General features: G+C 37.6%; 1 protein-coding gene across 1 annotated transcript in view; it reads right to left on the minus strand.

Annotated features, from left to right (window-relative positions):
* LOC103800661 (regulating synaptic membrane exocytosis protein 2-like) overlaps window positions 1-14,219 on the minus strand; it is a gene marked incomplete at its 5' end in the record, with an annotated part of 148,444 nt that overhangs the window by 15,133 nt on the left and 119,092 nt on the right. The window contains one exon of the mRNA XM_009073043.1: window positions 4,607-4,779. Within this exon, the coding sequence (XP_009071291.1) occupies window positions 4,607-4,779 (173 nt within the window). The remainder of the gene's footprint in view (window positions 1-4,606; window positions 4,780-14,219) is intronic.

The following is a 14,219-nucleotide window of genomic DNA, read 5'->3' on the forward strand; positions in this document are numbered from 1 at the left end:
TCCACCTGATACATTTTTAGTAAGGACCTCATGTTTTCTCCTCATTGCCTTGAATGCTTGAAAAGAGCTCTCCAGAAACATTCACAAAGTTATATTATTTTGTTTTCTCAAATCTCCCCTTGGCACTCTGTGTTGTCAAGATGTCCCCAACCCAGTGCTGTAAATATCTCCTGTCATGTGGAACATCTCATAGTTCTTCAGTGCTTCCCTCACTGGACTCACATGTTTTTTCATGATTTAGACTCTGTGTGCTTGGAAGTGAAGTTATATTTTTCTACTGTATTTCAGCAGTGAAATCCTGCTCTGTGATTACAATTGCTGTGTATATATGTGAAGAAAACTGTTGTGACTATCAGAATTAATGCTTAGGTTTCATATGTAGAAAAATGTTATGGAAGGCTAAGATTTAGAGCGCTCTTAAACAGATTACCTGCAATAAAAATTACGAATCCTCATAGATTAGATCTGAGGGATATATTTTTTTGTTTTGGGGGTGGGTAGAAGGTGGGTTTGTTTTAACTGGTTTGTTGCTGCTGTTTTGTTTGGGTTTTAAAATTCTGTTTGGCTTTTTGTTTGGTTTTGTTTGGGTTTTGTTTGTTTATTTTTGTCCCTGAGATCATCAAGGAGTTGGAATAAGAAATAATGTCAGGGAACTGTACGTAATGAATACTCAGCAGCAAAGCTTGAGCCACTCTTTCTTTTTACTAACATGTATTGCCAAGAAAGAACACAATTATGATTTCCCTATAGATCAACCATATGCCAAGGTTTAGTTTTACAAGGTTTAATGAAGGCAAAATCTGATGCTGCAGCTATTTCTGCCAAAAAAGATGAATTGATTTAGTGTGCTCCAGTGCTCCTAAAGCTAATGCAGTTTTTATTGTTCTGATGTACACTTTAAAAAAGGCATGGGATGAATCCATGATGGATATCTGTCTTCACAGTCATTTAAGTTACATTGAACCCATCTATGATCTCAGCAGATTGAAGACCTTAGTGTGACTATTGCCATTACTCAAAAAGTATATAAGCACAGTGACATCAAGAGGTATGATGTAACCTTAACGAGGTAATTTTTGATGATGGAGTGATAGTGAGCAGGCCCTGCATTTCAGATTTCCCAGAAGAAAGGTGACTGGAATTCAACTAAAGATGTACCTCTGAAGTAAAAATATATGTTGAAAATTCCCATCTGAAATATAGCTTTTCTTTATGCTCAAGATCTTAAGAACTAGAAGATAATTTACTACTATTCTATTATGGATGTACTGGCTCCCTTGGTTCTGCTGAGACTCTCAATTACCTATTGATATGTTTAATTGATATGTTTGGTGATTGTTTAATATTGGTCATGTGTCTGAACACAGGCTTTTTTGAAAGATGAAATCATTAACTTATCTTATAAATTTCCAGGTATAAGGTATCTTATACATTGCCATAGAAACAAGCAGAAGGCACTGAATTGACAGCAATGCTGACAATTGATCCTGCCTTCAGGCTTGTCCACTAAATATGTAAGTCATGATAATTCAATATGTTAATGATACAAAACAGTGTGTGTATATAAACGTGTATATATTTCTATACCTGCACCTATATAGGAATCAATCTGTATTTTTCAGTTTGGTTCTTATCCTAGAAAAATATTTGGACAATACTAAAAATGAGTGATTACTGTAACATGGGAAAGGAAGGTGGATATAAGGAAGTTTTTCTTTTTACTCACAACTTACATACTAAAAGTGGTCAAAATGAGAAATGTGGACAAATAATACTAGACACTGATTTCCACATAGGGAGCCAAATTCCAACGCAAACAAAAGTCACTGCACAACAGCACATAAAAACATCTTGCTTCTCTATCCAGCAGGGACTCCTGACTTGTCTAGCTTCTTTCTGAAGGCTGAAAGCAGCTAACAACCAGAGGAACAAGCTGGCACAGGGAACAAGACTTTGTTTCTCAGAGAAGACTTTACTTTCTATGAGGGACAGCCTAACTCAGACTAACCTGAGTGAAATCTAGAAACCAGGAATGGTTTCAAATGCTTTCGAAAGGCAGGACTTCCAGATCCTTTAAACTGGGAACTTAGTGAGAAGTGGGGGGGAAAAAGGTCTTGAAATCATCCTTTCACACACTACCATACAGCAGTCCCAGGAACCTGTATGCCAAAGCACTCTATAAGACAGATGTCTGCAAAACAACTGCTTTTTGCTAAATTCTAAATGCATAGACATGAGTGAAGGCATAATGTCACAGTGTATAACAGCAGCATGGCTATATTAGCTCATACCACCCCAGATTAACCCTAGGCATTTTGATTCTGTCTTTGCATTACCTTTGTTTTGAGCATGCTTGTGTGTGAGGACATTTGTTTGCAGCAAAGAAAGTGGATTGCCACAGACTGCTTTGTGCTTACCCTAAAGTATATGAGCAGTTTTACAGGCATAAGTTATCTAGAGGCAGTGCAGAATTAGTAAGCTAAAAGAAAGTAATTTTTCTGATATTTTCTGCCATTCTTCTGTGAGTGAGAAAGAGTTCAAGAATTTCATCAAATCTAATTCATGTTTTGCTAAAGAAGAAAGAAAGAAAGAATATTGTATTTCTCTTAAAGAAAATAACATGGATTTGCAACACAAAAATGTCAGAAATTTAAATAGTTTTACAGATTCATGGTAAAACGTATAATTCTAGAACATTATCTGACAAAACCAGAGCCAGTTGTGCTGAAATGTTTCTGGACACAATACAGCAGCAGAGGTGTATGACCCTTCCACAACAGAGCAATCCTTGACAGTTATTCACATGGGGAAAAAAAGGGTAGGATCTGCTTAGCCACACTGATTGTCAATCAATATGTGCAATTTATCAACCTACACAAAGAGGAGTAAAAAAAAAAAAACCACAAAAAAACCAAACCAAACCAAAATCCCCAAATTGTCTTCTTTAGTACTGACACAGATGAAAGTAATAATTTTGATATTGATGGGATATTAAATCAACTCAATGAAAGATTTTTCCCTGAAATAATAATTCAAGCAGGGAATATAACAAGGAATCTTACACTTTCTACTGTTTATTATAATCAAGTCCAAACTTTAGTCTAAACCAATTTAAAAAGTAATATGCTGTGGTTGCATGCATATTAATGAGTCAAGTTTGTGTGCTGCATCATTTGGTATGCAGAACAAGTTCACTGAAGCCGAGAGTGAAACTTGATTAAATATGAAAGCATCATGAGTGAAAAAAAAAAAGCTGCAGACAGCATAGACAATAAGCAAGCAAAGGGAATAAAAATGGAAAACAAGTAGGGTCCCGGTAGGGGAGGAAGAGGAATAAGTCTATAGAAACAGAAGTATATTTTACCTGTCATCCCCTTTCCCTTCCTCAGCTTGGTCTTCTTGAGCTTTTTCATCATTCCCTGATTCTTTGATTTCCTCCTTATCACAGTTCTCTGTCACCTCTTGCCCTTCCCCTTTTTCATTAATTTCTTGCTCCTTTGCTTTTTCCTCCTCCTCCTCCTCCTCCTCCTCTTTTTCTTCCTCCTCAGGAAACACTTCATCTTGTTCATCCCCTTCTAGCCCTCCCTCTTTTTTTCCCTCTATATCCCTTGTCCTTCTGAAGCCAACAAAAATGGAAAAAGGCATGCAAAAAGAAAGAAGAAAACAAAAAAAATTAAAGTTAAGGTCATGGAGAAGAGCATGCATGAAGAAAGAAAATGTAAAAGAAATTAAATAAAAACTAAAGGATAGAAGCAGACATAAGGTAAATCATGCTGGCTAAGACTCCAGCCTACACTAGTGCCTTGAAACATTTTCTTAAGACAGTCTCTAAGTCCCTCTTCAAATAAAACACGCACACCAATACATCACATTTAGATAGGCATACAGAACTGTATGACAAAAACAATGTGATCCCAACAATGCTCATATAAGCAGATGTTTAAACAATTTTTTTCAAATGCACCATCTCTCTCAAGAGGACAATTTTCTGAGTATTAATATAGGTGATGGAGGTAGGTTAGACCTTCAAGAAAAATTCATTTCATTTGTGCACCAAAAAAAAGTCAAAGCTCCTCTGAGTGCACACGGGGTGCAGGCACAGGAAATGCTGTTTTGGTCATAGATACACTATATACATCTTGTTCAAAAGCACTTCAGTGGATGTACACCTACAGTTAAATTTGACTAGTGTAAGTATTGCATAAATTGAATTGGTCTGTGTAAGTATTAAATAATGTGTCTATAAAAGTTCAGCAGTTCTATTTAAAAGGAAAACAAGATGCCTCTGCTGGCACAAATTTTCAAATTAAACTCTCTTTTCAGCCACATTAAGTATTTTACAAAATGGTTTTCAAAAAGTGCAAATCTAAGCGTGTCTAATGCTTGCTGACAGCATATGTTTGTAATTTCAGTGTATGTTAGAAAACCCAAGATGACCAAACTTGGCTAAAAAGAAGTAATACAAAGACCCGAAAAAGCATTAGATGCAAAAGACATTCATTCTAGGGAAAATGTTAATTTTGTTAATTTCAAACACAAATATTGATAAGTGTGCAGTTACTTAAATTATTTGTCTATAACTGGCATTACAGCCCCCTGTGCTCACCTTATTTTCTTGTTTCCTCTTGGACGCTCTGACTGGACGGACATGTAGCTTGTGCTGCTGAAACGTGACGCGCTACTTGTCCGTGACACAGCGGAGACGTCGCTGACATCACTGTCCGAAGACTTCGTGGAAACATTGTCCGCGCCCCGGTTAGGATCCCGCCCTGACCGATACTGCAAGAGGAAAGGGACAAAGATAGTGTTGTCAGTGACATGCTCCCACAAATTAGCTCCAGGGCTGGTCCCTGATGCTACCTAAACTGCCTTTGTCACCACATTGCCAGAACCTTTATAATGAAGCTTTCAACTGATACAAAATACAAATTATGTCTGTTAATTTTACTCTGCTTTGCTATCCCATTCAAATTATTAGCTCCTCAGCTTCAACCATAGAGTGACTTGTACAAAAATTCCAACACACCCGAAAGTTTCACAAAGCTTAGCAAAGACATCTAAACCCGTAAAATATTCTTAGCACAACTGTTTTACCAGTGCAGAAAGGAAAACAGAAAGATTAGTGATTTGCCTGTGATTATTGAGCTCATAAAAAGATTAAGGAGACAGAATGTGCTGCATGCTATCTATAAAGCCTCTTTTGGGGCCTAGGCTGTTTACAAGAACTTCTAATTGGCAAATGTTAATTTATTTTTCCCAAGTAAATAGATAGATGAGATTATCAAATCAAAAGACGAAGCGATGTTGTAGCTGCACAAGCAAACCTACATCTTGCTGAACTGCTGGGCTGGGAAATCTGAAAGGATAGGACAGGACTAGAGATAATTTGAATGGACAATGTACACATGCTTCAGAAACTAAAAAGTTGCAAAGGTATTTGAGCTTGTTAATAGTATATACCAAACAGGGTACTGGTAGGTGACTGGTGATCAGCAGTAAGCCCATACAACATAGACAGTGTTGTGCAGGGGTATTCAAGTTAAATACGAACAAAATATTACGGCTATTTGTTCTTGTTACATGCTAGCTGTAAATTAATGCTAAGTCTGTGCCACTCTGCATTGCACTATATGCAGATATTAAATAGCAGAAAGATATTTTTCCCTCTCCTCTTCACATAAAGACATTTCTGTGTATACAGAAATCTGATGGGCTATTACTGAAAATCTTCTCAGAAAAACACTACTGAAAGACGAATTGTCAATGATCAGCAGGTTATTGTTTGGAAATATGACAATATTGAAATATATGAAGAACAGCACAGACAGGACCGAAAGAAAGCAACATGAGAAAATAATCTGCATAACACATTAGTGGCTTGTGGAACTCTTGGAGGTAGCAACATCACACTCAGTCACTTGAAGAAAATAATTCAGAATATAAAGTGGCAGACCTGTGTAGTCTTGCAAAAGAGAAGGGCAACCAGATTTGGCCTTTTTATAGTTTTATAAGAACTATCTTTCATGAAGTACACAGATCATTTGTTTCTGTTCTCTTACAAGGATTGTTACACTGGGAAATATTCTGAAAGACTGTGCAGTATGTAAATAGCATTTCAGTTCCTAGTCACCATAAATTATTTTTACATTTAGAAATAGTAAGTTATTTTGCTCATTTTAAGACAGAGCAATGAAAGTAAACCAAGAAAAATTGCTCATGCAGCATTACAGCACCCCTGCTGCAGAGAGTGACCACACACAGCCTGAACTGCATACTTAGAAAACTGGTTGTACACGTTGCAGGTGGTTTCCTGATCTGTGCTAATTTACTGCATTGGTGTTCAGTGACAACCACTTGAGTCCTCCCCAGTCTTTAAGTATGAGAGTGCACTTAGCCATCCATAAACTCACAGAGGATATCTCTGATTATAACGTTCAGTTGTTTTAATATTTACTGACTGGTTTTATTGATGCCATTAATATTTTTGCTTGATAAAGAATATTCATGATATATTCATTTGGGAACATAAAAACAATGATTAAACAATTGTCCTGATCATCAGAGATAACATTATACCAGAATAAAAGGAGTGTTCTTTTTCAGCAGCTCTTTTTAAAAAAGCAACTACTTAGCCCTTTAGAAAAAAAAAATAACTTTGCCTAGTAAAATGTGTATATATTGAGTCCTATCTATTCAGTTCCCCCCACCTAACCCTCCCCAGGATAATTCTGCATTGAAGGAAAAGTTATGAGCAGTTTGTGTTGATTAAGCCTAAAGCTACCAAGACTGGGAAGTACAGCCTGGTGTCCTAGGCTACCATGACACACTATGGAAAATGCAATGCAGAGCTGCCTTCAGGCCTTCAGCACTGGCCGAGGCTCCCAGGCAGTTGTAATTGCCATGCCAAACCCTGTGCTGCCAAAGCTACATTGCCACTGGCTCCCACCAAGCTGATGTACAGCTCAGATGTGTATGCCTACATGAACAGCTGTCACACTGCCAGTGGCTACGCTAGGCACTCTGCTAGCATGGCAGACCTAATGTGGCTCTCCTTTGGATGGACCACAGTGTCAGATGTAAATCACTGATGGAATCGTTAATCACATTGCACTTTGGGGATAGATAATTAATTACTTGTGATTCATGGAATAACACACCTCAGCCTGCAGTTCCCACCCTGAGCTTGCCCAGCAGTTCATGGAAACGAGCCCTTCTGAATTAAATATATGCAAGCAACAAGAAGCAGCAAACGGTATCAGTATTGCATAAAGTTATTCTAAAGAGTCGTTCTGCAGCACACAAAGTTTCAAGAACCTATGTTTTTGATTTTCTCTGTTTCATTTCCACACCTGGAGAATGTCAGTTCTTTTTCATAGCTGTATGTAACAAAAAAGCTACATATAACAAAAGTGCTGTATATAACAAAGCAGACATTTCCACAAACAGAACAACCTGCATACTTGGTTTTTTTAAAGCCAGTGGAATTGTAGTAATCTATTGATGTATGCTGAAGATTGATAATTGCTTTGACAAGAAAGCAACTCAGAAGTAAATAATTTCAGAAATATAATGTGAAAAAATATAATTACATCATTACCTTGTCTCTTTTTTTCTCAGTTGTATGTAAAGGTACATTATTTGACCCTTACAGCTTCAGGAGTTTTAGGTTTAAAATTGTGAAAGTTAATGGATCCTTTCCTTAAATCTGAATGTCTTAATATACAATATTTTAAAAAACCATTTTATTTATACATTGCTTGAGTTACAGTCTCAGCATCTGCTAGCTGTCTACCAAGGTAACATCTAGGAAGTAAAACTGAATTGTCTTTCTTGCTGGACGAAGCTCAGATATCTTGTATTCATTCATTAACTCTGCTCCAAATCACTCTTTATCCTGCTACTTTTGACCTTATATCTGACTTCATTTTGTTCAGGAAATGGATTATAGTAGTGCACTGCATGCTAGTGTTTCAGTAACTGCAGCACTAGAGAAGTCCAATCAGAAGAGTAAAGGAGCCATACTGCTTGTTGGACAGAAGCCATGATGGTGTTTCAGTTTTAAATTTGTTTCTGAAACTGCAGTTCTGTATAAGGCAGTTCCTGAAGTGCTCCTTTGCTGTCTGCCTCAAAAGTAAAATGGCACTTCCATTGTGCAAGTGCTGATTTCAAAAAAGCTTTCAGTTCTTTCATGCCATATACTGACTGTAAAATGCAGCCATTTTTTTTTCAGTTTTATGCTATTGATTTTTCAGTTTTAATGTAGCTGAAGTTGCCACAAGGCATCACATCTCCATATATCTCACATACTTCCTTGCTTTCTTTCTCCAGATTTCATGTTTTTTTCTAAAATAAATGTCACCAACTGTATGACAAGATCAACCATTGGACTGAAAAGGTAATTTTTAACAAAGTGCCATCCACCCATTATACCTGAAACACTGATATGATTTCCCATCCCTTTCCACTGCTGTCCATGCTGTGGGATTTGCAGTCTGCATGCACACTGCTGGGGAACTGCAGCCCCTGTGGCTGGATCCAAACCACAGGTTTGGATCATCAGCTCCAGCAACTACCCTGTGTGCTCCAATTTCCCTCAGAAGAAAACCTGGGTACGAGGGCAGTGAGGGAGCCTCAGAGCTCCCCTTGGACAATCAGGAGGGCCAGGCTGTGGTGAAATTCACCTGCTCACTATGCAGCTTAATAAAAAAGTTTATTTTAAATTTTTTTTTCTTTTTTAAATACACACCACGGTAGTAGGAAACTTATCACCTGACTTTCCCCATGCTGAGAATATATGCCTCTTTGTTGGCATAAGGTTAAATTTTCATTTCCAACCCAATCAAGTCTCATATAATACAGGCAGCATTCTAGACTTTATGACCCATAAAGCAGTAACAGTACCCAGCCTCTTCAGGCTGTTTCAACAATAGGAAGTCTGCTGCAAGCAGAGAGGTTGATTAAAAGCCGCTTTTGTATTTTTAATAGTAAGATGATTTTGTCCTATTTTGCTGTGTTAAAGAATGAGAAAAATGTCATTATTACAGATTCTATCAAACAAGTTCTAAAGTTTCTAAAATCATTTTTCTGCATTACAAAAAAAATCAGCTGGAGATCCTAACAAAAGGACAGTTAGGTATTAGTGCCTATACCTCGTAACTGTAAGAGATTACTGTCCTGTAGTGAAGAATTAATGACTATTAAATCTGAAAAACAAATACCTGCTCTGCTTCCTAATGCAACAGCCTCTGCAAACATTTTGACCTCTTTGTGAACTAACAGTATATGGTTTACAGGCCACATAGAGCTACAACTCCTCTGGTTATTTCTGCAAGGAAACTGTTTTGGAACATCTAATTCAAAAGGAGTTTTAAAGTGTTTCATGTTGCTTTAATCTATTGTTACCAATCTTCCACCCTGAACTATACAGTCATGCAGTTGTCCAAGCAATTTAAATTGTCAGTGGTTTCTAACCATTTTTCTATTATCTTTTTTTTTTTTTTTTTATAGTCTACTCATCAGTTTTTATTTGCTAGCACTTACATAGGGACATGCAAATCTGGTTAATGTTTTTACTGATCAAAATGTTGGGAAGACGTTTCAGACAATTATTCATTGTGCTACTACCGGAATATTAAAGAACCATTCTGGACTATTTCAATAGTTCTTTGCCTCACTGACAAAAGCTCTTGAGCAGCCAGAGCACAGCAATTATAAGAAATGTTCTATGATTTCAACTGTAGCTTCCAGTGCAAGTTCACAGCCTCTAAAGGCATTGCAAATTCAGCTACCACACATAATTTGAATGAGCATTATTGGATTGTTGAATTCTTTCTAAAACCTTTTTTAATGGCTACCTACTGAAGTCTGCCATTAAAAATAACATCAAATACTTACTAATAATTACATCAGTAACATTAAATTTACATAAAGTAAAAAATTCAGAGGCGTTTTAACAAAATACCATATACAAATGAATATGTAGAGAGAATATATGTTTATCTGTAGCTTGCATACACACTAATCCAAGACGAAGTCTATGATATATCTGCCCTTGCATGTAATTCATACTTAGCCAGCTCAATAATCTGTGCTTACATTTGTCACTCCTGCCAAGATCCATCAAGGCAATTGAGGTACAGCTAGCCAGGTCTGCCTCTGCCAGCCCTGCTTTAGCTATCACATGGTATACAGCTGTCCCCTGGGAGATTTGAGGACTGTTCCCTGGGAGATTAATTCTTGCACTGCTCTGATATTAGGTATATAATGAGTGCCACAGTTGCCTTGGGCTTCTCAATATGGAGCTGCAACCAGTTCTACCTCAGATTCATTCTTGGCTGCTTATCCTGGCTCCTGCTTTGTAGTCCTGGATCCTATCCTATCTTCCTTCTTTTATTTTTATTTCTTGGATCCTGCTTTTTTAACCCCATATTTTGCTAGTGATGAGTCCCACTGGCACTGTTTCAACCCTGTTCTCCCTTCAGCCAGTTCCTGCATTGTTTTAAACACTCTTTTGATCTCCTGACCCTATTGCACCTCTCTTGGCATTCTTGTCTTGCATTAACATAAAGGAGAGAGCTACACATGGTCTCGTTACTTCTGAGCTGTACAGTGCCTGGACCAGTAAATTTAGCTGGCTGCACAGTGGTTCTCTGTACATCTATCCCTCACTTCCATGTCTTATCCAACATCATGTTTTTCCTCATTATTCAGAACATTCCAATCCACTTCTACCTTGAATAAAAAGAACTGGCTGTAACCTGATTTGCCAGATCCACCTTCTAAACCATCCTGATTTCCAATAAAGTTAGGCCACCAACTGAAATGTCAGCAAAAGGAACATCCATACTTCTTTTGAGCATGCGAAAAAAAAACTACTTCAAAAGTTCTCACACCTTTTCCTTTGTGGTTGATTTATCAATTTCACTAACCAGGGCTCACATGTGCAGTCTTACAAAGGAGTTCCTGAAGCCTGCTTTCACTATGGGACTAAGCCATGTTGCAAACAGCATCCTACTGCTTAATTAGTGAAGGAAAACTGAAAAATGAAAAAGATCAAGTGAGTCAGCAGTGAATCTTGGCAGCAAAGAAGGGAAGCCTTAGTTGTATTGACTTGAAAATAATGAGCAAATCAAGTGGAGTGATTTTCCCCCTTTACCCAGTAGTCATTAGCCCACAGCTAGAATATTGTAATCAGTTTTGAGACCCAAAGTACAGCAATGATATCAATACACTAGAATGAGTTTATTGGAAAGCCACCAAGATGGCAGTGGGAGCTGGGCTTGTTCTGCCTGGACAAATGATGGCTATAGGAGTACATAACAGCAGTTTGTCAAGTCACACAGGGGAGGATGTCGAAAAGACAAAGCCAAGCAATTCACAGCAGCTCTGACCAGTATAAGGAGGCACATTTTTACCAGTGAAGCAATGGATCAAGTTGCCCAGAGAAGTTATACAGTTTTCATCCTTGAATGTTTTCAAGACCTGACCAGATGAAGTCCTGAGCAACCTGTACTGACCTCACAGCTGACCTGGCTTTCCAGCCCTGCTAGGGGTTGGACTGAACAGCTCCTGAGGTTCCCTCTGATCCTCTAATTCCTATATTCATAGGAATACTCTAATTCCTATGGGTCAAGGTAATCCAGGAGCTGAAGAAGAGACTTGAAAGGCAGAAATATCACTGAAGCCACCAATGTATCACTGTTCAAGGACAACTGGGAATCTAGAGGGGAAGTAGTCCAGAGACAAGCCAAATCAAAAAAACAAAACATCATCTGCTTCACATATGATGGCATATGGTGCAATGTTTTTAAGGACTCCCAAAGTGCACAATATTCAATATAGGAGAGCACTAGAAAATATTCTGGCATTACATCAAGAGAACTTACAGGACCTGTAAATATTTGGTAAAGTAGAAAGCAGGAAGGTATTTAGGTCTTCCAGTGAGCTTCAGAATTATCTTGTCAATAAGTTTGTCTTCCTACAAAATATCTGTTCCTGCAACCAGACTTAAAACACCAAAGAGCCTTTTGTCATGTTTTTGGAGATTTTTGGAGGTGCCATTTTTGTGTTTGCTTTTTTTTCCCTGATGTTCTTTTTCATACAGTATGACTCTTGGAAGATCAAGGCAACCTCTAATTTCAACTGCTCTAATATCTGTTCTGAAATCAAGTAGTTATTGATGCAGAATTAATTCATAAAGATAGCTTCACCTAGTCTAGGGAACTAATTGTTCTTATTTAATATTACTTTAACTCAGGACCAAATTTTACAAATTTTGAAAGGACAGAGCACTGCAGACTTTCTTCTGGGGTATATAACTTTACATTATTCCAAAGACTGTTCAAAATCACAAAGACAGTGTTTAAAATCCCATCTCTCCTATGGAAAACACAGTGGGTGAAATCCTGTGATTTAAGAGAAAGTAAAATACAAGTAAAACAACAAAGTAATAGTTAGAAGCTTCACTTACAAGGCAATCCCAGATATGTTACACATTGGAGTGAAATATGTAGGGTTTACAATGGCCAAGAAGGTGTCTCATAGTATCTCACCGAAAGCTACCTTAAAGTCACTACTCATAGAGAGACCTCCTACATCAAATCATCAAGTAATCATCAAATCACCAAAACATGACTCTGGGACATTTCATAATACCAAGAGGCTACACCACTGGCCTAAGTTCTTCAGCAGTATGCCTCATGGACGATGTAACTAGACATCTACTTTAAAAGTGAAAATAGCTACTTTCTATTCTCTATCAAGGTAAGTAACTGAGATTTTTAAGAAGAGTTTTCACAGTCGGAAAAATAAAGTAAGATGATCTTTTCCATGGTTCTAGTTGATTCCGACATTAAATGATGTTAAAGAGAGAAGCGTGTATAGCATATGGCTAGGGAAAACCAGCTATAGTAGACTATATAAACTGGAAGGAATAGAAAATGTCATGTGGCCTGTGGATGGACTTCACCTTGTTACAAGATCTGATGACTCCAACATGCCTTTGCAAGTTACAGGTGAACCACAGAATGCTTTCCTGTAGCCAGGGTATTCCCAACAGTTTTTGAAACAAAGCAAATATCTTGAAGAAATATGAGTCTACATAATATGAAGGCAAATGAATAAAAGCTTCAAAAGAAGAACCCTGTAGTGAGAATTAAGGGTAGAAGAGTATCCAGCAATCAGTCCCCCTTTTCTGACAAGAAAGCAATTCAGCAAAGTGGACAAAATGGAAACCAAAACAAAGCTCTTTCTAAGACTTATTTGAAACATTTACTATCCAAATGCCCTTTCATACTGCTGATCTCCCCTTGAATTTTAACTGCTATCTAAAACAGGGCAAAGACAGTCACCAAGTTTCACTTTAGAGAAACGGGTCCACAGTCTGGCTATGCGATGGCAGGTAATAAAATCTGATGTACATCTTCTCAAACTCCCCAGCATCTTTTTGACTTCCACACATTAACTTCTTGATTGTCTTACACAGAAGGAAGAATATCTGTTTAAAATAGAGATCAGCAATCCTTTAGCAATCCAGAACACTGTGTCAAGTCTCCTGAAGGTACATCATCATGGACACTGTTCACCGTAAAAAGCCTGAGCTGTTCAAGTCAGGGTGGTTCTAAAAACACAGAGGTGTCCAGGGCTTCACATTCTACTGTGCAATTGCATTTAACGATACCTCCAGCCCTTTATCTCCTGGTGAACTTCAGCATATTTGTAGGACAAACTGGTGAGTCTGCCTAGAGATAATTCACTTGTTCAGTGGGTTCAGTTTCAGTGATAACTCTTTTTTTTCTGCCCCTTTTTGGTCTTCTAACTCTACTACATCGTAACTACATTGGATAAACTGAATCAAAGCATGCTTCCTGTATTTTTTCTACACCTCAAGTGGTTCACATGCTATTTCTGTCAACATTGCAGTCAAAATCTCTTGCACTTCATACAGTCCTGCCATTCAGGCAACAGCTGATTTCTTAAAAAGTAACAAGGTGGGATTTCTGTTTTAAAAAATCCTCTTTTGTCTCTGATTGTTCTACCTAATTTGGGCTTCGTTGAGATGCTATTTTGCGAGTGCAAGCTAGGAAATCAAACAATATGCATTTTATGCATGTTTTTTATGCTTTAATCTGGATTTTAAACTGTATTTCCATAATTAGTTTTCAGTTCTTGAGTCTCATGAAAACAAAATAAAATTTAAAAGAAAATGGTAAGGCAACCAT

Source organism: Acanthisitta chloris, unplaced genomic scaffold (genome assembly GCF_000695815.1).
Source record: "Acanthisitta chloris isolate BGI_N310 unplaced genomic scaffold, ASM69581v1 scaffold9414, whole genome shotgun sequence".
Classification (NCBI taxonomy): Eukaryota; Metazoa; Chordata; class Aves; order Passeriformes; family Acanthisittidae; genus Acanthisitta; species Acanthisitta chloris.